This window comes from Mytilus trossulus, chromosome 1 (genome assembly GCF_036588685.1).
Source record: "Mytilus trossulus isolate FHL-02 chromosome 1, PNRI_Mtr1.1.1.hap1, whole genome shotgun sequence".
In the NCBI taxonomy this organism is placed as follows: Eukaryota; Metazoa; Mollusca; class Bivalvia; order Mytilida; family Mytilidae; genus Mytilus; species Mytilus trossulus.
Window position 1 is genome coordinate 74,944,573 of NC_086373.1, and position 23,836 is coordinate 74,968,408.

General features: G+C 31.2%; 1 protein-coding gene across 3 annotated transcripts; it reads left to right on the forward strand.

Moving 5' to 3' along the window:
- Nucleotides 1–372: 372 nt before the first annotated feature.
- On the forward strand, nucleotides 373–14,935 carry LOC134685108 (uncharacterized). 3 transcript variants are annotated; one of them, XM_063544562.1, is made up of 6 exons: nucleotides 373–482; nucleotides 8,288–8,329; nucleotides 9,023–9,277; nucleotides 10,101–10,308; nucleotides 10,914–11,046; nucleotides 11,793–14,935. In XM_063544562.1, exons 2-6 carry the CDS (start codon nucleotides 8,296–8,298, stop codon nucleotides 12,111–12,113), a joined length of 951 nt encoding a protein of 316 aa, XP_063400632.1. In that variant the 5' UTR covers nucleotides 373–482; nucleotides 8,288–8,295; the 3' UTR covers nucleotides 12,114–14,935. The 3 variants fall into 3 exon arrangements, with proteins under 3 accessions (XP_063400632.1, XP_063400623.1, XP_063400641.1); XM_063544553.1 differs by lacking the exon at nucleotides 373–482 and adding an exon at nucleotides 1,759–1,921; XM_063544571.1 differs by lacking the exon at nucleotides 373–482 and adding an exon at nucleotides 1,827–1,921 and having other exon boundaries at nucleotides 8,275–8,329.
- Nucleotides 14,936–23,836: the final 8,901 nt, after the last annotated feature.

Consider the following 23,836-nt stretch of genomic DNA (forward strand, 5'->3'; position numbering starts at 1 on the left):
CTTGTGCAATGAGCATTTTTTCAGCGATGTTTTTTTCTTCGACTCCGAAACTGTACATTGGAAGGAACATTTTAATAAAAGATTACATATTACTATTTTTTTTTCATAACAAATTAGAATAAAAATCAGTCATAAACATTTTTTATTAAAACTTGTTTAAAGTACTGTAATATGCTTCACTGTAGTGCATTGTTTCTAAAATTTCCATCAAAACGCTACTGTTCCTTTTTTATTAAGAAAAAAACACAAGTTCACGAATTTAATGCTTGAAATATGGGTAACTGGACTCTCTTTGTGTCCATAAAAAAAGTAATCAGATATTTAAATCACTGGAGCATTTCCCTGTCACAATGCATAAATAAAATAGAAAACGTAAATATATATATTTAACCAGATCGAAACCTTCCAGGTGTGGAATAAGTTATATCGACAAGTTTATTTTTAATGGAGTGAAATGTAAACGGAGTTACAGTGTAACACATGTAAGTAATCGTTACTGTTAAAAAAATGGCTTCACAATAATATCATAATTTTTCTCATTTAACTTAATTGATTTTTAATGGAACAAGGGGTTCCTCCCACCTACCCCACACAACTCTATAATTTGTATATAGATATAGAGCTGTTTCATCTTTTATCATTACAAAGTAAATATTTGTCATGCAGTGTAAAAACAAACAAAGCGTGTAAAAACTAAACTATAACGCTAAATTCTGTGAACTCTTGACTTCAACGGTGTTTGAGCTTCCTTAATATTGGATTTCCCAGACGAAAAAATAAGACGTTGGTGTTTACCTCATTGCGACTGCAATTCAAACAACAAAAACAACCAGTATACTTCAAGGGGGCATCATATAGTCTTCAAAAATAGACAGGCGTTTATCAAATTTAAAGCTTTAATTTGGGACACAATGTTAAACAAACAGAGACCCAAAAGAACTCACCAAGAAATTATAAAACATAGCACTGGTGAAGTTCCTAACTTGTTACCTGCACATTCATTTGTGATGGTCAAGTTTCAATCGTCATTTCAATTATGTAAAGCATAGATTTTGTCCCACCGTTGGAAGACTGGGTCATTATGTGCGACCACCATCAACATATTTAAATATATACGCCAACAGATCATATTTCAAATTGTTTAAAAAACACGATTTGTTTTGTATCAAAATGAGAAATATTTGACAGATGTAAAACACATAATTGGGCTGTACATTGAACGAATATGATACTCGAAACGTGACCGTTTATTTACATTTTTTTAAAATTTTGTTTAAAATAGTTTTGATAAGTGACACGTTTAAGTCAATGCCTATCTATAATGTTCTCAATTTCTTCAAAAATAAACATCTTTTGATATTGACATATTATACAAAGTACTCTAAATAACGGAAGCTCGTACATCGAATACTATGAACTTTTACAGTATTATGAGTATATATGGAATATATTACTAAATATTTTGGAAGATAAGCAGTGGCTTCTCGTTCATATCAGTGACCTCAAAAACAGACAACTCGTAAAAATTAAGGCTAAAAGAATACAGCCAACAAATTGGCATGAATATGTATTCTAATACATGTACTGTACATGTATTAATACAGTTGTATAAATACCATTAATCGGGTCTAACTATCTTGTAATTTCAACATTCGCATCCCAAACCTTTAATTGCGATTCTTAACCCTAGGTTCATTGAAATTGAAGTGTTTTATGGTGATCTCGATAACATAAGTATTGTTTACTTACCTTTATGTAAATAAAAGGAAAGATAGGGATATGTAATTTTTGTGTGAAAGTTGTTTAGAGATAACTTTACGTTGGCGAGGTAACAATACTATTTGGTTTAATGGCTACCTACGTGCATTTGGTACATTATAATGGCGAATATAAATGGACGTTTTATTCTTCCTTCTAACAGGTAATTTTATAATTTGTTTACAAGTTTGGTTAAACAATCTTCAAATTGTTCTACCTTGTTTAGTAATGAATTAGTTAAATTCAATCTGCTTGAACATTCAATGATTGGGTCACTTTTACTATTTCGTATCATCATCTTATTTATTATTAAACTTCCGTTTTTTGAAAAATAACTACAAATAGTTCATTTATATTTCTTAAAGAATATTGGTAAATAAAAAGAACAGTACCAGTGATGAAACCTCCACAGCAGAAACGGTGTTGCAATTAATGTGTTACAGTTATATAATTTCAATTAATTCATATAATACATTTAGATATAACTTTAAAATTATTCTTAAATTTGGTTTGTCACAATCTATCCATTAGGCAAATTTTAAAACAAACAAAGTCGAGTGCTCCAAATTATCTTCACTTAGGGATTAACAAAGGATAAACATAAGATATCAAATGTTTACATGTTGGTAAACCAATAATGTATTTGGTTGTGAATACATGTAAATGCACGAAAGCAAGTACATACTCTTATATTTTATGTTCTACACATGCTTGTTCATAATACATACAAAATAGTAAAATGAATTACCATGTAACTATGTAGTATATCAACTATGATTACAATTGTGTTCCACAAAACAATAATGTAAGACATGTTACAACAACATCGTAATTTTAGAGCTTTCTCTGAAAACCGAGTTTAATTTTGGCAATAACAATTTTTGAATGTTCCCATATGGGTATAAAAAGTCATTGCTTAATTAGTAATGTAATTCTTTTTTTATCAGACTTCGAGTCCAAACTATTCAATAACCCTTTTCAGTTACATTATTACGCTCAGTAATAAAAAAACATAAATGTGTCCATAGTACGCAGATGCCCCCCCCCCCATTCGTACTATCATTTTCTATGTTCAGTGGACCGTAAAATGGTGTAAAAATTCTTATTTGGCATTAAAATTGGAAAGATCATATCATAGGGAAAATGTGTACTAAGTTTGAAGTTGATTTGACTTCAACTTTATCTTAACTGCCTCGAGCTAACTTTAACCTAACGTTTTAACACGAAGCAGGACAGACGAACGGACGAACGGACGCACAGACTAGAAACCATAATGCCCATAAATGGGGCATAAAAAAGGCCAAGAAATCCTACAGTCTTTTCCCTTTAAGTATTTTTTCCCTTTAACCAGTACTGGTTCTTGACCGGAAAAACTGACTTGTCGCCCCTACCAAGCATAACAAGTTGGAAGTTGAGACATAACAGCTAGCCTTAATTGAATAAATACATTTATCTAGAGGAACAAAGGAATATTCGTACTCGATAGATTTGAAAGACTTGCAGATTTCAAACAAATAGGTTTGCCTCTTTCGAAGGGAGATAAGTCGTACATGTAAGTGAATGTTTACTTATAGAACCAATTACGTATTTTGAAGAGACCATCGATGACATTCCCCTAAAAAAAGCAATTGAAATACAATTTTATCAATTTGGAGAAAAGTGCAAAAGAATTTCAACCTAAAGACAAATAGAACAATGAAATCTAAATAATAACAGAAGAAATTTAGTCAAATATATTAAAAAAATTAACAAAAAAAACCAAAAAAAAAAAAAACCAACACTTTTTGATTAATTTAACAGAAACACTCAATTTTGGACAAGTAATTCTGTGAAATTTATATTCAATTATAATAGTGAATATCTATTTACAAAATATGTAAAACAATCAACAAGTTTTGATGTATAAGAACACCAATGATGTCATTTACGACGTCATGACTGTGCACTCTTACTTTAATTTTAAAACCTTTTTTTTGTTTCTAGCGACATTAGTAAAATGCAAGGACAATCATGTTCTTTAAGCTAGAATGTCTGAACCCTACATTTATATATAAAATTATACATTTTGATCAAAGGGTGTGGCTAATGTTTTTCAGAAGGAAACAGTTTTTGCAATATAAATTACAGGCGATCTGGATAGAATCCTGTAATATATAACACTTATGAGACGGTCGAACTACATGTAGTTCAAATGAACATCAGAGAGAAAAGGCGCCTAGTTTATCTAAATTTGCATAACTAAGATTATAACTATTGGGTTTTGCATACGATATTATAAAATAGAAGTTGAGAGGTCAATTTAAATCCTTCATGGCAATACCGTCCTTTATGAATCCTATAATGTAGAAATACGTCACGATATCTTAAGAGTTTTAATACTGAAAAATGTAAAAAAATATATTAATAAAAATTAAACCATTATAGGTTAAAGTACGGCCTTCAACACGGAGCCTTGGCTCACACCGAACAACAAGTTATAAAGGGCCCCAAAATTACTAGTGTAAAACCATTCAAACGGGAAAACCAACGGTCTAATCTATATAAACAAAACGAGAAACGAGAAACACGTATATATTACATAAACAAACGACAACTACTGTTTGTCTCTGTCTTTTTTAGTTATGGCATTTTCAGTTTATTGTCGATTTGTAAGTTTTAATATCCCTTTTCTATACCTTTCGCCTCTCTTTTATAAATACATGGTATATGATAAGTAACAGAATAGGTAATATCAGTAGATCAGAAAACATTTCAAGAAAACAGAATAAATATTAAAACTTCAGAGACCAAACAACAAATCACTTGATAGACATTTCCCAAAAGCAGATATGTAGGTGATATACTCTTTGTAATCTTTCCGGAATTTTCTCAATAAAAAATGTAACAACATAAACTCATTTTTGTCCAAATCAAACATTTTTCCTTTGAATATATTAAAATTGAAAATCCGCATTGTTATACCAAAATTTATAATGAACAGAACACATATATTTTTCTAAAGCTTGTTGTCATTTCCGTAATGTTGTTGTTCCTGTGGCTCCTCATTACATAATGCTTCCCATTTTACAGTTGGTTATCCATACTATCGCTTTAGAAGTTCGTGTACCTTGATAGTCAAATGATCAAGATGGAAAGATTGAAGGGTTGTAGATATTAAAAATAAACTAACCCCGCTTCATTTTCCTGTCCGAAGCCAGCAAACTCGTCAGGGATTGTCTTTTGTCTTGTCTTTGTCTTGATTTTCGTTATATAATATTTGGTGCTGACGAAAGATCTTTGATTATTTCTTTTTAGTTAATCTTTATTTTGTAGACTCGGGACTATATTTAGCAGGACAAACTGTTTAATACTTATTTGAAAACCTTATGTTGCCCTTTTAACGTCATTTAACAGGAAAGTGTTAGGTTCAAATAATAATTTCATATTTTTGTATGTTAAATAATAATAAAAGTGATTTTGTAGCCTGGGAAACTTTCACAGCAATAAAACGAAAAAAGATAAGAAATTGAAACCAATATTTATTTCATTTTATCTTAATGATCAAGAACTTTATTGGGTTTTAAAGCTCTTTATAGCATCATAAATATTAAGTGACCTTTAAGTTAGAATAACGAATAATTTGGCCAAGTTAACCAAGGAAGATCGTAAGTATTGCTCCTTTCTATATTCCTTTTATTATCTACTGGATAAAGCAATATGAAGTTAAATTGGTTAAATTGACCACATGAGTCTCTAGAAACTGTTTTATCAAAGTAACGTAAAAAATTACCTTTGTTCATAGACTTGCAGATTTTCGGGCAGGTCCTGTAGTGTTTCTAAAAATATTTTGACCATTATAATAGTCTTGCATTAAGTTGTGCGCTTTTAGTTTGTTTTGAAGTGCTTGTAATGAGGGGGAGGGTGAAGAGGCGCCTGTACCTTTGCTTTCGTTAATGAAGTGACTGTAGAAATGATCGAAACAAGCTATGTCGCTGCCATGGATTTCACCTAACAATGCCTTAAAATGTACGTCCCAAATCCCTAACTCATGCCAATTTAAAGCTTGAAATATTGTGTTGTTATTTGGCTTTAATAGAAAACTGTATTATGACCTGCATGACTTTTGATATATTCGCCTTTTTAGGTTGATGTCTTGTTGGTATAAACTGCAGATCTCCTTACATTCATATTTTAAATCTTTGTGTAGTATCAAGGATTATAGTTACTATTTTTTAAAGAATGTAGTAAATGTAACAAAATGGACAAGTGCCAATCCTTTTGAGGAGGCATATCAAAGTGAAAAGAAACCCAATAAAACTTGCGTGTATTTCTCTCTGCAAATAACTATTTTACTGTACAAATAAGGCGTACAGATAAACCAAAGCGATATTCATATACATGTAGCAAACAAAAATCATCTTCTGACATCTGTGGCGAATCAAATAACGGTTGACGTCACAATCTGTTTTGGTGTTCTCTTAGCAGTCTGTGGCTTAGCAATGTCGATTTCTTTACAGCAGTGTACGTAAAGAAAAAAAAAAAAATATTTATACGCAATTGGATTTTTTTACAAATATTTTTCAATGACTCGTAAAGGAAATGGAAGTAATATGTGATCAGTTGAGATATTCAAATATACTATGTCGCATGACTTTTTCGAGCATCTTACAATTAAATGATTAATTATATGAAGTTATAGACAAAGTTAAGTTTTGCTTTGTAATGCAACCATTATACATAGCCAAACTGCATTAATTTCTCCGTTACAACAATTATTTTATCTTTAAATAAAAGGAATAACAAACAGACGTCATAGAAATGTAAACACAAATATTAATTTTCTTTTGGATTATTTGTATTTAGGTTGACATTTGAGTGGTATAATAATTTATCATATGATTTAAAGATGGACATATTAGATTCTCTAATCCTGTACACTCGTTTGAAACTGATAACGCCGGTCATATCCTCCAGTTTAGAAGATCAAAACTTTAAAAGGTTTTAATATGTGAAATGTAAACTACAGTAACTGCTTATTGTACAACATAACGATAAAATAGTAAAGACTGTATATTTATTACAAAATGGCATCCTTTATAATTTTTTAGTAAATGTATTTAAACTATAAAAAAAGAATCACTTTTATATGATTATAGTGCAAGACTCAAATATACAACTGATATATATTTTATATTAACCAGTAAAAATTAGGAAATAAGGAATAAAAACATGGATACTGAGATCTTCTGGCCGGCATAAAACAATTGCAAAGGTCCGTTTGAAAGAGAGTCACGAACGGATAGAATAGGGATGTTTAATCCGATGCCCAGTGTAAAGAGAATCGATACATCATGGACAGCCTCTTTTTCAGAGCCTACATATCGTATATTTATTGTTTATTTGTACTCGTTCTGGACTTATATGATCGTATAATAATTGAAATATGATCGTATGATAGTTCATATTCGAATGTACGTTCGTCCGTCCGTTCAAACTTCGTTTGACAACTCAAAAAATTCGCTTAAATTATCTGTTTATCTGACAATATTTTAGTCAACAATAGAAAGGTCTTATTTGATCTTTTAATTGATGCTTGAGTAATTCTAGAGTTACTAAACTTTAGCCGTTAGAATAAATGTATTTTTTCACAAATCGCAGAAAAATCTATTATTCTTCATGTAATTTACTCCGAACTATATATTATTGTGGAGATTGTTGGAGGATTAAACACCCTTGTGATGTCTTATTTGATTTTGGTTTGTGGTTTTAGAGTTACGGAATCAACATTTAATGCATTTTTTTACCAATCGCACTCACCCCAATATTTTTGAATGGATTTTTTCCAAAACATTATTATGAGGATTGCTGAAAGTTTCCGTCTGATTTAATTTTTTCGGTAAGCCGCTCAAGAATTATGGAGCTTTCAATGTCATATTTAAATTAATAGATATAGGAAGATGTGTATACTATATGTGCCAATGAGACAACTTTCCATCCACGTGTCAATTTATAAAAGTAAACCATTATAGGTCATGGTACGGTCTGAGCCTAGGTTCACGCCGAACAGCAAGCTATACAGGGTTCCTATAATCATGTTTTTGGTTTAGTTCAATCATCATAATTATACTGAAAGCATCAGTTTACTGTATTTCATTGATGATTATATCTCATAAATCTACATATACAAATGGCAAAGAACACAAACTGAAGGAATCGCATGAAACCCACAGAGTGAGACCTGATGTATCAACAGGATAAACGTATTCTTTTATCCATGCAGTACCCGCACTGCAAATCATCATCCGATCAAAATGCATATGCTTCATCAGGGAAAAAGGAAACATTTAGAATTTACAGATAAAACGTCTATTCTGGTATCTGAAGATCTCAGACAGTTTAAAGATGTTATTCTTGAGTTAAGAAAGATATATATATATAATATCGGTTTACAAACTAGTGACGGCGACCGTAAAACCGGTATGCATGTAGTAACAGATTGGAATTGTTTGAAACGTTTCATTATATTTTTATAAATAGTTTTTCATTCCAGATACAAGAATGACAACCACCACGTATAGTCCATTTTTTAGTGGTAAGTATACAAAGATATTTTGTAGGAAATTTATTGCAGGTTAATGAAATAACATGTTTCAGTTAGATGGACGATCGCGAAATCAAAATATATAAATATAAGAAGATGGGGTATGCGTGCCAATGAGACAACTCTTCTTCCAAGTCACAATTTGTAAAAGTAAACCATTATAGGTCAAAGTACGGTCGATCTTCAGCACGGATCATTGGCTCACACCGATCAGCATGCTATAAAAGTAAAAAATAGGAAACTAGTGTTAAACCATTCAAATGGGAAAACCAACGGTATAATCTATCAAAAAAAAAAAACGAGAAACGAGAATCACTTATGAACCACATCAACAAACGACAACCTCAGCATTAGTTTGCGACCGAGTGTTATTTCTGAAAACTGCGAGATCGATACATTTCTTATATATAGATAAAAAACAAACACATCCCGATTCAAGTTGACATACGGTACACATTGTTTTCAATATATCGACTGCCATACTAGTGAACGGTTTAACTAGCTATAAAACCCGGTTTAATCCACCATATTTTACATGGAAATGCCTGTACCTAATCAGGAACATTTTGTTCCAAATTATTTGATGTGTGTGCTTTAGATTTTGCCAATTGATGAAGAATTTTCTGGTTTGAATTCCATGCATGTAGTTTTTTTTATTTTGTTAATTTGCAATTTCTTTTTTAGATTCGTGTGTTTCATTTAATAAAGGAGACTGCGAACCTTTCACCAGATTAATCGATCCATGTAGTTGTACAAAATACTTTCAGTGCGTGAATAAGGAGGTTATTCCCCGAGTGTGTCCGAAGGGTACTGCATATGATCACACAGTACAAGTGTTATCGAGTGCGTATTGTACAAATGAAGCAAATATCTTTATTCAACAGATATGCACACAAGGCACTCCTTGGACAAGGTGTAAAGTGACGGCCAATGTATCAGGTAATTTAATAATTTCAACCTCAATGAGCATAAAAAGAATGCTTCTGAATAGAGAACGAAATACATTACCTTCTTCATTACACAAATGGACGATTCTTTAAAACTATCATGATGCAACAGTGACCTTTTTTAAATATTGTATAAATTATAAATAAGAAGATGTATAAATGTATTGTAAAGTTAATAATCATAGGTCAAATTACGGTCTGCAATACGGAGCATTGGCTCACACCGAACAACAAGTTATAAAGAAATAATAGAAACTGAATGATATACAAAAATACCACGAAATGAAAGAAAATGTAAAATATGTAATATTTTAGACGATTAACTCCATTTTTTCTTTAACTGTAAAATTAATAAAAATAAAAGAGAAACCATTCTAAAATATTATATACAAAGATATGTCAATTTTAATACACAAAATTTTACTGATAAACTCGTAATTATACTAAATCCATCAACACCAAATGATGTAAAAACAGTCGTTTCTTTTATTAAAGAGTCATTAGAACTGAGGAAAGGAGACCAATAACTGTTTTTATCATATGTATTATTATATTGTCGAGTTTTTAATATGTTTTTTTTTTGTCTATGTATTTGCCATAACAAAAATCGGTTTTTGTCTGTTTTGCAAATGAAGAATAATTATAAAGGGGTGAAAAATGACTGCTAAGTAACTTCCTTACCTAGGGTTAATATTGCACTCTTTTTTAACCTGAGATTGTTGTCCATTTTGAATATGCAAGGGGTTTATTGCATTAAAGAATATATTATTAAATAAACTTATTCATGATGGAATATAAATATTTTGCTATTTTAGATTCTGAATTACTCAAAATTCAAGCAAGATGCACAGGTACAACAGCCGGTACAACGATAGGTCCTGTAGAGAACAATTCAAATGTGGGCGCCATTGTAGGCGGCATTGTTGCTGGACTACTTGTTGTGATTCTTTTGATAGCTGCATATATTTTTTATAAAAGAGGATATGTCCCATCACTTACTTTAAAAAAGAAAAGATTGCAGAGGTAATAATTGATTTCGCATTGTCGTTCTATAGTTACAGAGGATTTTTTTTCTCACATATTACACAATAACCTGCTCTTGGATTTAGTTTATTAAGAAAACAAGCTTTCAATTTTGGATATTTATTTTTGGTACCACGTGGACCACATACTTGGACCAAGTGTTTCCACACCTCTTTCCGTTGATGGGATTGCTCCGATCCGTTATTTCCGTGTATATCGTAACAGGAAATTACTACCATTAAGCAGCATATGAATTAATCCCCTGATTTTGGTAGGATTCGTGTTGCTAAATATTCGTTTTGCTATAAAACATTTTGTAAAATATTGTATTTGCTTTGGTCTTAGTTTTGTGGTTTTTATTTACGACTAGTGATTTTAAATTTTCCCTGATGTATCTATAAAAGTGGTTAAATCTTCATGTAAAATTTATTCGTACATTTTAGGTCAAGAATGGAAAATATTATGATGTACCGTTATCCATCAGCCCGTCCACATAAAGCACAAGCTTACAATAATGCTTATAAAGTTGTCAAGTAAATACAACTATTACATCTAATTTATTGCATGCTTGTTTGATTTTCAACATATATAACATACTATTTTAGCAAACATCCACTTCATAATCAACCATCAATAACAAACCCTCAGTACTTTGGTCAGCCAGGAATGCACATGACTATTGGTGACCATCGGGATCACGACATATATGAAGAATATGCCACTATTGATGATACTGTGGTAGGTTTATCTAATACAATTATTATCAATATTTTAAATCCTCATAATGTAATTCTAAAACATTGTAAAGTGTTATCAGTTCCTCATCCACTAGAGAGCCGTCGATCAATTGTATCAGTTATAAAGAATCATCCAGTTGTCTCTAGTCAAACGTTTGCGAATTTATACCATATGTACTGGTAATTATCTGAATATTATGAAGGTAGCTAATTTTTAACATCATCCAGTTGTCTCTTGTCAAACGTTTGCGAATTTATACCATATGTACTGGTAATTATCTGAATATTATGAAGGTAGCTAATTTTTAACATCATCCAGTTGTCTCTTGTCAAACGTTTGCGAATTAAAACCATCTGTACTGGTAACTATCTGAATATTATGAAGGTGGCTAATTTTTAACAAAAAGAACACCAAGCAAAACAAAGGGGTAGTCATTCCATATAAATCATTGACAAGTAGAATATTACAATATATACAAGTATAAAGACAGCCAAACCAGCAGCAGTAGTAATATTCGAGCGTGTGTATAGAGGTAAGGCATAATTATTTAAAATGGTAAAATACTTTGAGTGTATGCAAATAGTTACATGAATGTGCTACCCTCATTTTTCAATAATAAGTCGCATATTTATATTAAGAACGGTTAACTATTTGTTTTGTCGATATGTTACTGTTTCATTGACAAATACTCGCTACAATTTTATTAGTTCATGTAATTTTGTGTTGATATTTAATTATTAATTCAGCATGATCCCAATTTGCCCGAAAGAGCACCTCGTCTACCAGAGAGACCACCGTCCCTCCAATCAAACAGCACTAATAGTGGTGATAGAAAGATATCTGTGACTTCTGTTCAATCATACATGGAACCTTCATCCACACTCAAATATGGGTTCACTAATCGTGGACTAAATATTTCAGAAGAAAATACGGATTCGAACGGGAATGATCGATTTTACACTGAGATTTTTCCAGACCCGCCATCCAATGGACACATTCAATTCACTCATTCGCATAATCAACCAGAAGAAGAAATTTCACCCTATGATAATTCACTTCATGTATAAGAGTTTGCAGGGAGATAAATACATTTTTTTGTGCAATATGTGCCAGATATTTGAGTAAAAACATGTAAAATTTAAATTGTGATAATACGAGTATATATTGATTGTGATTTTAGTGCTTTGATATTTGTCTATAATTTCTTGTTTGTGTTTGTACTGTTCATCATGAGTATAACAAAATTTATAAAAAAAGTTCTTTTTTTTGGAACTTCATGGAATGCGTTCGCGAAATGGTCGAATGTTAAAATGGGATCAATTTTTGTCACTTGTTATTTGAAGTTTTTTAAACTCAAACGTTGCTTTAAATAACTGATACATAGAGTCTGAGACAATTATAATAACGTTACTACATGTATCATAGTTCAAGATAAAATTTCTTTATTTGTTTATAAAAATTCAAATTTCTGTGTTTCAAATTTCATACCATTAAGTTTTCTTTGACAATTTGTCTGAGCTAAAAATCAGTTGAATAATAGTTGTTTTTAAGAAAGAAAACAAAAATGAAAACGAGATAAATCTTATATTGTCTTTATTTGTTGTGATATGTTGATAAAGTACCGTTATAACTGTCATTGATAACAAACTTGGTTTCTTATGATTCAGGAAAGTATCTTATTAATTAAAAAGACAACAGTTTATGATTTGCTTGAAAAATGTATGTATGTAAAGTCTTATCCTGCCAAATAGTTCTGAAAATCTAAATGAAGTCCAAAGCAGTTAAAGAACTTTGTTTTAAGAAACAAAATATGAAAACGAACAAAATCGGATGTTATCGTTTCATTATATAATGAGTTCTGGGCAATATTTTAATTGTATAATACTATGTGTTTTTTTAGGTATCCATTGTATTTCATTATTCAAAGGTATCTCAATTTCGAAGAAGTACGGAACAGTTTATTATTATATAAAGGCAACAGTAGTATACTGCTGTTCCAAAGTCATAAATCGGTTGAGTGAAAGCAAATCCGGGATGCAAACTAAAAATGAGATAAACACATCAACTATAAGAGGAAAACAAGGAAACAACAGAAACACTGATGATGTGAAACCAAAAATCAAAACGACTATGGACCACACACACAAACAAACTATAAGATAACAAATTCCATTTTCCTGACTTGGTACAAGATATGTTTAGAAAAACACGGAGGGTTGAACCTGGTTTTGTATCTAGCAATCCCTCCAGCTTTTATGGCAATATTAAGTAGTACACTAAAGTGAGAAAACGTAATGACAGAACTACAGTAAAAATAATTGCAAGAACACATAATGGACGGATAAATACACAAATAAACATTAGAATAAGACATTTCAACATACTAATAGTTATAAAAGGTACCTGCAGCTTCTAATTAAATACACCATGATATCTTGCATAATGTTTGTTTAATTTGCCTAGGTATAATAAATGAGTAAAACACATCACAAAAAGACAAAGCCACCTTACCATAACAAAAAAAATAAAAATAATAAACAACCATAAAAATACAATGAAATTTAAAACTCCTTATACAAAAAAGCATTTGAGGTCACGCTTACCGTGTCTATGCACCCGACTTCGCTCCTTGAATTTGTAGTTCTCAGTTTTTTGTGTTTGCTTGATTTGTTTCTTAATCGAGAATATATATTTCATTAATGTCAACTTTCGTTTTTTGTCGATTTTTGCAATTATCAGATAAACACAATTTGTAATTTGTTTTTATACATCGTGATTAAGCTTCATTATAATAGATTTAATTGTTATTCAACATACTCAATTAAACTGTAGTCATTGAAATGTATTTGCAATGCATCGAGTATATTTTGTACTGTCCAGTTTACGTTAGACAGGTTAAGGCAAAAGGCAGAAATCGGGTTTATCCTGACTATATAAACAGTACAGTATAAAATACATGAAATATATCAAATTTATTCCGAACAAGAGTCATATCAATCTAACTGAAAAGCTATCCTCATCGCTCTGTTTTCTAATATGTACGCAGTGATCCCAAGCGACATATCAGAAAACGAGAGCGATGAGAGATCGGTTCTAAATTGGATTGATAACACATGTAAAAGGTTTAATATGACATAACTATGATAATATGATGAGTCTACACATTTGATTTAAAAAATAAATAGTACACGCAATGAATTAAACATTTCTATTAATATATATTTATATATGGATCCCGGCGAGGGAAGAACTCAAAAATTGCGAAAGCAAATTTACAGATCTAACATTGTTTGGTTGATGTTTAGACAAGTTGTATATATATATCTCAGTAGCATGAGTAACAAAATAATTGCGAAAGCAAATTTAAGATCTAATATTGTTGGGCTGATGTTTTAAATTAGACGAATTATATATACAGATGTATTTTCAGCCTTGTATCACAATCACTGCTAGTAATCCGATGGATAAAATCTGTTGTAGAGTCGTCACTGTTTCAGACTTACTTATAATATAATTATATCTGTGACTGCATCTTACATTAGTTTGTATGATCCTTTACAATAGATAATTCAGCTGATCTGTAACAATTCCATCTTTATGCCTTATATATCATGTACTGTGTTACATGTTCGATGCTAGATTAAAACTGAGGAGAAAAGCTAACACCCGGCAACCAAAAGCTTTATTATTGTAGCCTTGGTGGTCGAGTGGTCTAGCTCGTCGGACAGAAATAAAGAGGATTTGGTGCCACGATATATCAGTAGCATTTGTTGGAATCCCGGCGAAAGAAGAACAAAAACAATTGCGAAAGCAAATTTACAGATCTAATATTGTTGAGGTGATGATTAGACGAATTATAATATACCTGTACTGAGTTTCTGAACATGAAATTGACATTTGGACTGTTAATGATTTAGCTTTCATTAGTCCCAATAAACATTTTGTCAGTCAAAATTGTTTTGTCTATAATTTAAAGAAAAACGGTGTTTTATTTAAAATGAATGCTGATGGAAAAATAGATTTTTGTTACAATCGATATTTGAAATTTCATATTCAACATCGATATATCCTTTTTTTCTCTTCTGAAAGTCACACTCTGCCGACAATCTGACGACTAACTATATATCACTCGGTATACGTCCCGTGCGTTGGGTTTCATTTTTGTATTATCATGTTCGTACATAAGCCAGTCTGGTATTGAAATCACATCTTTTTCATAAAAGTTGTAATAGTTTTTCGCTTTTTCATATTTAAGTTTCATTTTGACGCTACTATTTAAAGAAGGGTACAAAAATTGATAAATTCAAAATTTCCATTTAAGCCAACAAGAATATATTTTTTAATCGAATAAATGAAGGATAAATCATCAAACCCAAACACAGAAATGCCAGTGTTTTAATTAAATTTCTCTTAAAAGCTCGAAATGTAACCTTAACTCATCAAAACTAATGACTTCACAGGAGAACTGCAACAGGTAATGACAGATTATTTTTGTTTATGTACCATTGGTGGTGCTGGTTAATTATAGTTCATGGTATAATTCACAAGACTTAGTTAACACAACCAAAAGCAGTTTTTAAAGGCGACACACGGAATCAAAGTTGGGACCGTATTAATTACAATAAACTCATCATAAATAACAGGATTGAAAGCCTGACTTGCGTTTCGTCTACAAAAGACTCTCGAATCAGAAACTGTTTAAAAGGCCAAATAAAATAAAGTACGAAGTTGGAGAGTATTGGAGATCAAATATTCCTAAAAGTTTTGCCAAATACAGCTAAGGTAATCTATTTCTGAGGTAGACAAGGATGAGTATTTCAAAATTTCAGAATTTTGTTAACAGTCAAAAGGTATTATCTTCATTACGAATGTTGTGAGTTTACTATGGTTATTTTCAAGTTATTGTTTACACAACAGTTATAATACACTCTTTGAGGTCCACGTGTTTGTCAAGTCGGTCGACATGAATATCAATAATGTTGTCATTTTCACAAAACTTTGAATTTTTCGAAAAAAAAAACCATAAGGATTTTCTTATCCCAGGCATAGATCACCTTAACCGTATTTGGCACAACCTTCTAGAAATTTTGCACACTCAATGCTATTCAACTTTGAACTTGTTTGGCTTTTTAAAATTTTGATATGAGCGTCACTGATGAGTCTTTTGTAGACGAAACGCGCGTCTGGCGTACTAAATTATAATCCTGGTACCTTTGCTAACTAATTATTCAAAAATAAATTCACTTATGTTTGTAAGAAAAAAACACTATATGTTTAAGTTCAATGTTAAGTTTACAGGATAAGAACAATATTCGTACAGTGTAAGAAAATATAAAATGCATTTGCACTCGCTACGAAACAGGAGAAAAGTGATACGAGCCTCGCGATTATGTGTAAAGGTTGTCAGATACATTTTCATTCATTCTCTGCAAAGAAAGAATTATATTTTATTTGAAGTTGAAAAAAAATTCATATATTTGTTTATTTTGTGAATAGCTGATTTTTACAAATCAAATCAAATCTAATCAAATCATTTTATTGGTGTTAAATCCAAATATTAGCGAATATAAGACGAACATGACAATCATTTCACACATATAATATTTGAATTTCAAAAATATTCATATTCTATAAGACTATATTTAAATGTTTTGGAAAAGGTGATACTTTTGCAAATTTAAAAGTACAAGTACAAAAGTTCATAATGCAAAAATATATATCATAAAAAATACTATAAGAAAAATATAGAATAGTTATTACTTTGTTACACGAACTAGTTTTTCTTATCAGCTAGGCTGTTTCTTAATCATATAAATCATATGATTTTTTTACTGTAACAGGAGTTATATAATATTTCATTATAGTTAAATATTCAATGCTATACATAATAAACTACAAGACGGTTTTAACAGTACATATACATCCCGTCATTGTGTTATTGTTCTATGGTAAAGTTTTGTTTGCTAATGTGCTTGGTCTAAATGCCTTTCTAGTCTTTGTTGTTGACATATTTTTTTCTTCTTATAGTGATTAAAATTATAACACAATGTTGACTGCTGTATCCCTTTTGACATATTTACTTATCATGTCCGTCTGTTTAGATAACACATTATTGCCAATATTATTAGTTACATAGTGTGCTAGTGACCTTATACGGTATATATGGGCTCAGTAAATTCCATATGGGATTAGAGCGAAGCCGTATTAAGTCACTAGCACACTATAACTGTAACGAACTTATCTTACCGATTATGTTTTCGTGTGAAATTTAGACTGGCGACCTATCAAAATAAGCAAGTCTTCAATACTGCTAGCATTAAGAAACTAGCTACCATTGATCCTACAAAAACAGATGCCAACAATAACAACTTGTTAGATTTAAATGTGTTTTATGGATCTTAATCATCAATTTATTCGTCTGTTGAAACAACATTTAATATTTTTTTCTCAGTACCGTTTTGTTTTTTGATAAGGGGACGTAACACCACTGATAAACGTGTATGAAATAAGCCCCGCCTCCCTATTAACCGTATATGAATTATACACGGTCTCCACGAGGACGCTTTTAACAAATCAAATTCCTAGAAATATATAGGAGGTAAGATAAAATAGAATGTTTAGCGACTGAAATGCATGTGACAGGTTTTGCTGGCGTTAAAGGCAGATTTAAACAACCATTTTCTACATTTAAAATTGCTCAAGGAGTTTAACTTGCTGAAAGTGTAGCACTTTCTTATCCGGATGCATCGAATGTAATGTCCCAATTCTGATAAAAGTAAAATCACAAAAATATTGAACTTAGAGGAAAATCTAATCGTAAAGTCCATAATCCATATTCCATATGTTTTGAGAGCGAAACCGTTTTAAGTCACTAGCACACTATGTAACGAATTTATGAACGGGCATGGCTATTTAATAATACATTCTACACAGCCAAACAGACACCCATCTTTAGAAAAAGCTTCAACCACTGGTCGAATGAAAACCAAAATGACCATGCCAGTCACATGCGAGATTAATGTTTTAAATAAAGTAGGGGTAAACAATTTTAATTAAATGATATAAATGAAGTGTTCAGCAAAAGTTGGCACACAAAGATTTTTATTACAATATCAAGTGTTAACTCTGCTACTAATCTATTTACGTTCTCAACCATAGAAAATGGACAAAACGATAATACATAGTTGTTAACTTGTTCAGAAATAGAATTATTATACCTACCATCTGTAATTGAAATAATGTATAGTAATGAGGTATACGATGTCTCTAAAAAAGCTAAAAGGGGACTGTTTTCTTCAATTGCACATGGCTTTTTAAAAGATAGTACATTCCACGTATCTGACATGTGTAGAGATTTTTCTTCGAGACATATATATATATATATATATATATATAATTAAGGATTTCCCTCCAAGGCAATTGATTTATTGCATAAACGGAAATGTTAGGAAAGCAGTTCATTTTGAAACTAATCGTTGATCGCATATTGTATTAGAGATATACTACTTTATATAAGTCAAACTACTTATTTATATTGCTAAAAGACAGTAAGCTTCTTTATACTTTGGTTGGTTAAATGAATTCATGATATATTAATTAAGACGATGTTGCATGGTTGCAAAATACAAAAAAAGATGTTTCTGAAATCTCAATGATCTTTGAAAGTTTTATTTTACAACTTAAATGAAACAAAATTTCATGACAATGTATTTACAGCACCATAAAGGTCGCACCTTCGACAGTTTCATTTGTATTACAGATCAATGAAAAAGATTAAGCAATCCAAAATTTAGTCTACAAAAGTTCAGGGTTTACTCCTAGACTTGCATTCAATACATTTACGTCAGTAATCATTATAACCAATTAGCAACTACTATGCAGAAACCAGTAATAATGTCGTGATAACGTCAATATTTAGCACTTCAATGAAGAAATACTAAAAACGGATATTTTTTATCTAGGTTTTGCTTCAGATAACATTGAGTCGATTGGCATGGCAGGTGTTGCATGCAAAAACGCTATTCCTGCTTACGCCGACGGTCTAGTTCTTATTGTAGTTCATGTTTGTTGCCTTAATTTGTCTAAAACAATCAATCTATGAGATGTTATCATTGGTAAACTACTGTTGCTCAACTTTAGATCCCATTATGGTGGAGACTCTATCTCACCTACAAACCAACACACTTTGATTAAGGATAAATCAGACATGTGTAGCACAAATGTTAACAAGTCTCTATGTCAAGTAGAATGTGTTTCTCTTATACACATTACATAAAGGAAAAAGTATTATATATATAATGGAATTTGATAAGACTGTCATACAAGTGAGCGGTTTAGCTACCTATACAACCAGGTTCGATTCCATTACTTAAGACATAAGAAAAATGCCTGTACCTAGTCTTCAGGATTTTTGTGATTTGACATGTTATACAGCTGTTCAGTAATAAATCGATTTGACTGAAACAAAGTCCGGGTCACAAACCGAAACCGAGGAAAATACATCAACTATAAAAGGAAACAACGGAATCACAGAAACACTGAACGAATTGTTACAAAAACAGACGCCAACATAAATAGAAACGGATCGTTTGATGGCCACAACCATATCCTGACTTGGTAAAGGACAGTTCAAGAAAGAGAAAATTGTGACTTGAACCTTGTTGTATGATTAGCCAACATTATGTGACAGGAAAAGGTACAAATAAAGGTAAGAACACTTAGGACAAAAACAGTGTTATGGGTTTCTCTGAGATAGAGCTATGAATACGAATACCCTCTTGACCAATTACACTATCGTCCGTAATGCCTTTAGTTCCGTATCAAAAGTTGAGAATGTATGCATAGCCAGAAATTAGTAGTGCTTTTGCTAACTAATATTCATAATATGTAAATGAGAATTGTACCACGTGATAGTAGTTTGAAGTGGAATGACTTGATATCATTAAAATCTTTAAAATACGGATATTATAAGTTACCCGTCACAGAGTCCTTGTTTATAATCACTCTGATATTTCCGTTAAGTTGTCAGGTGGTTCAAATAGAAACAATGAACGCTAATAATTGAATTTTTCGGCTTTTCGAGGGTTGAATCTTCTTGAAAAAATAGGGGCATTTTAAATTTAAGTGGGAATTTAGAGTTCAACGATTATACACACAAGGTTTGGACTTGCTTATTTTATGGACATTCACGTTACAACTTTTACAACTTTTACCCCGGCAATCTGTTTTTGTAATGACCTTGTTAGCCAATTTTCAACAAGAAGTTTGCAAATTTCACGTTTCAGTCATTTTAGCATGTATTTTATACTGCAATGTTAAAAGCCTATCGCTTTGATTTTTAAAATTGCTCAGGAACCTTAATTTTTGCAACCACAGTTATTATATTTTGTTTAAATGGTGTATATTGTTGTGCTCCGGCAACCTGTCTATCACTTAAATTAAAGTTTTAAAAGACATTTTTTTCACATTTCCTTATCATTTCAATATAATTTCCGTGACCTATATCCGATTCCTTTGGTATAATATTCAAATAAGCAAGGTGGCGTTGATTTCTGGATATGGTGTGAAAATATCAACTAGTTGTTTACTTTCTTATTATGAGAAATAATTTCCATTAACTACGATTCATTTTTATCTAGTTAGTTCATGCAAACTATTTTCAGTCATTTCTTTTTTTTTTTTATCAATGCATGCACATTTATTAATTTATTTCATGTCGTTCTGATGACATTTGGCAAATTATAAAGATTAACATGTTTTCAGTCAGGGCGTGTTTATCACCATATATATGCATCTTTCTAAAGCACATTCATTTCAGATGAAGGGTATTTCAAAGTTTTTTCAGAAGGAACATGACCTTGAAAATATATTTTAACAGAAATTATGTCTAAATCTGCTTTAGGAGCTATCAACACCTTGACAGATTAGAGATTTTTTCTAAATACTCTTTTTTTAAAACATTTTATTAATCTATGAAGAAATCGCAAAGACGAAGGAGGTTTAACCTACCAGTGCGTATTGTATTTGAAGTAGAATGACCTTACAAATATAGTGCAATAAAGTGATAAACCGCCCCGAACCAAATTAAACCAGAACATTCAAATTTCTTAAACTAAGTCAATCCTATGAAACAGCTCGAAGCTGCCATCTCTTTATTAATGCCATTCATGAGTATTTAAACGATTTGATTGCCAATGATTATTTTTCGGGTTATATAATATCGAAAGCACCAATACTTGTTGTAGGGTGGAGGTACAACACGCATGAATGACTGTTAGTCCAGTCAAACTAAGATTTAACCTCAAACTAATTGCAACAGAAAATGTTTTAGTTCTAATGTATAGAATTATGCCTTTACTATACACAGAAAAAAGTCACATAAAATCTTGAAAAAAAGGGGCATTTTAACTTTAAGTGGGAATCTAGAGATCAACGATTACACACACAAGGTTTGGACTTGCTTATTTTATGGACATTCACGTTACAACTTTTACAACTTTTACCCCGGCAATTTGTTGTTGTAATGACCTTGTTAGCCAATTTTCAACAAGAAGTTTGCAAATTTCACGTTTCAGTCATTTTAGCATGTATTTTATACTGCAATGTTAAAAGCCTATCGCTTTGATTTTTAAAATTGCTCAGGAACCTTAATTTTTGCAACCACAGTTATTATGTTTTGTTTAAATGGTGTATATTGTTTTGCTCCGGCAACCTGTCTATCACTTAAATTAAAGTTTTAAAAGACATTTTTTTTCACATTTCCTTATCATTTCAATATAATTTCCGTGACCTATATCCGATTCCTTTGGTATAATATTCAAATAAGCAAGGTGGCGTTGATTTCTGGATATGGTGTGAAAATATCAACTAGTTGTTTACTTTCTTATTATGAGAAATAATTTCCATAAACTACGATTCATTTTTATCTAGTTAATTCATGCAAACTATTTTCAGCCATTTATTTTTTTTATTAATGCATGCACATTTAACGCGTTCTATTTGAAAAAGAGAATATCTATTTTATTCTCTTTTTAGTGTGGTTTCAAATTCGGTAAACAAAAAGATTGTCAACGTTTATTGTAAAAAACATCTTTATTTGAAGAAGGCAAGGCGATTCAGTTGCTAAAAATTAGTAAAAATGTATCCAGAATTACACCTGATGTTAACTTTATATTCATGCAGCAACAAAGAATGATGAAAGTCCTTGCTATAACATACATTAAAATGTAAACATTGAAATTATTCCTCATCTATGATCATAATGAATTAAAAAAAAAAATTAAAATGGGGAAATATCCCCGGAATAAAAAGACCTTTAGACTGGGGAAATATCTCCAGAAAAAAAGATCTTCAGACTGGGGAAATATCCCCACTTTTCTTCAAATATAATTATAAGTTTAAGAAGTGTGTGTTAGTAACTGTAACTAACATCATGAATAAAGTGGGGAAATATCCCCAAATTAAATAAGACTTTCAATATGGTGATAAAAGAATACGAAATGGGGAAATTTCCCCATTAAATTACAATTAGTGTGAAAACATCCATACAGGAAGACAACACATACGTGAACACTAAACAATATTGGGGAAATTTCCCAACATGAAAATAATCTTTAAAACAGGCTGTGTAATTGGTCATTTTCTATGTCGAAGAAATAAACAATAAACACGGAATGGGGAATGTTCCCATTATGTGTATTTATCCATTTCTACAGCATTTTGCAAAGATTTACTTTCCGTCTAAAAACGCCAATCTTGAATATAAAAATGACGAACATTTATCAGGTGAAGCTTGGAAAAGCAGTGTGATTCTCAATGCACTTTTCGACTGAGTTTTCTTTTTTATTGCAAACAAGTCAAGCTAGTGAAAATACTGCTTTAAATCATTTTGCAAAGTTAGATAGCGGGCCTTAGATTTGAAGGTCATAATTAACACTAGCTAAATAAATGTACATGTACAAGACTTTAAATGACTTTGAAACATTCAAATACGAAATAAAAGATGAATCTCGGTGATTATGTTGGCTTATATAAGCGGGAAATAAATATGCATATTCAGGACAAGAACCAGTTAATGTAACAGTAAAAGATACCAGAGGGACATTCAAACTCATAAATCTAAGCTAAACTAACGCCATGGCTACAAAAGAAAAGACAAGCAATAGTGAAGAAGAAACGTCAAAGAAATTAAAACCTACAAGCAACACGAATCCCACAAAAAGGCAGGGGTGATCTCGGCAACTCCGAAAGGGAAGAAAATACTGCTTCACATGTGACAACCGTCACGTTGTTCATAAGATAACAGTCCACCGAAACGGACATAGCATTATCACTTCGAGCCAATCAATCCTTTGATCAAACTCCTTCATGCAAAGCGGAGAAGCAACATATACAATTTCTAAAGTCTCTGTTTTTATCCAGCCTGGTTCCAACTTACGACCTCTCACACTCGGGGTGATCACGCTACCACGTATTCGTGTATCCATCAATTTAAAGGAGAGTAAACGAGATAGAAATCAATGTTTTTTTTCAAAAGAAAACATAATTACAAACTGTTTAATGTCAGTACAGCACAAACAGAAAATGTAAATTCTTGAAAATTACATATTAAAGCATGCACAATATTTTGAATACAACATAATTGTACTGTTGCTGTTGAAACTATATGTTGTTCAACTGCTAGGTAAAATAGCCACAACAAATATGATAACTCATGTATAAAACAAATCAAATCAAAAAAGAAAATGAGTTCTATTAGTTCCTGTATTATAGTTATAGATTATCGTTGATT

Coding starts and splice junctions, on each gene's coding strand:
- LOC134685108 (XM_063544553.1), top strand. CDS start 1,894: ATGGACGTTTTATTCTTCCTTCTAACAG. Junction 9,278..10,100: donor AGTGACGGCCAATGTATCAG/GTAATTTAATAA, acceptor TTGCTATTTTAG/ATTCTGAATTACTCAAAATT. Junction 11,047..11,792: donor CCACTATTGATGATACTGTG/GTAGGTTTATCT, acceptor TTATTAATTCAG/CATGATCCCAATTTGCCCGA.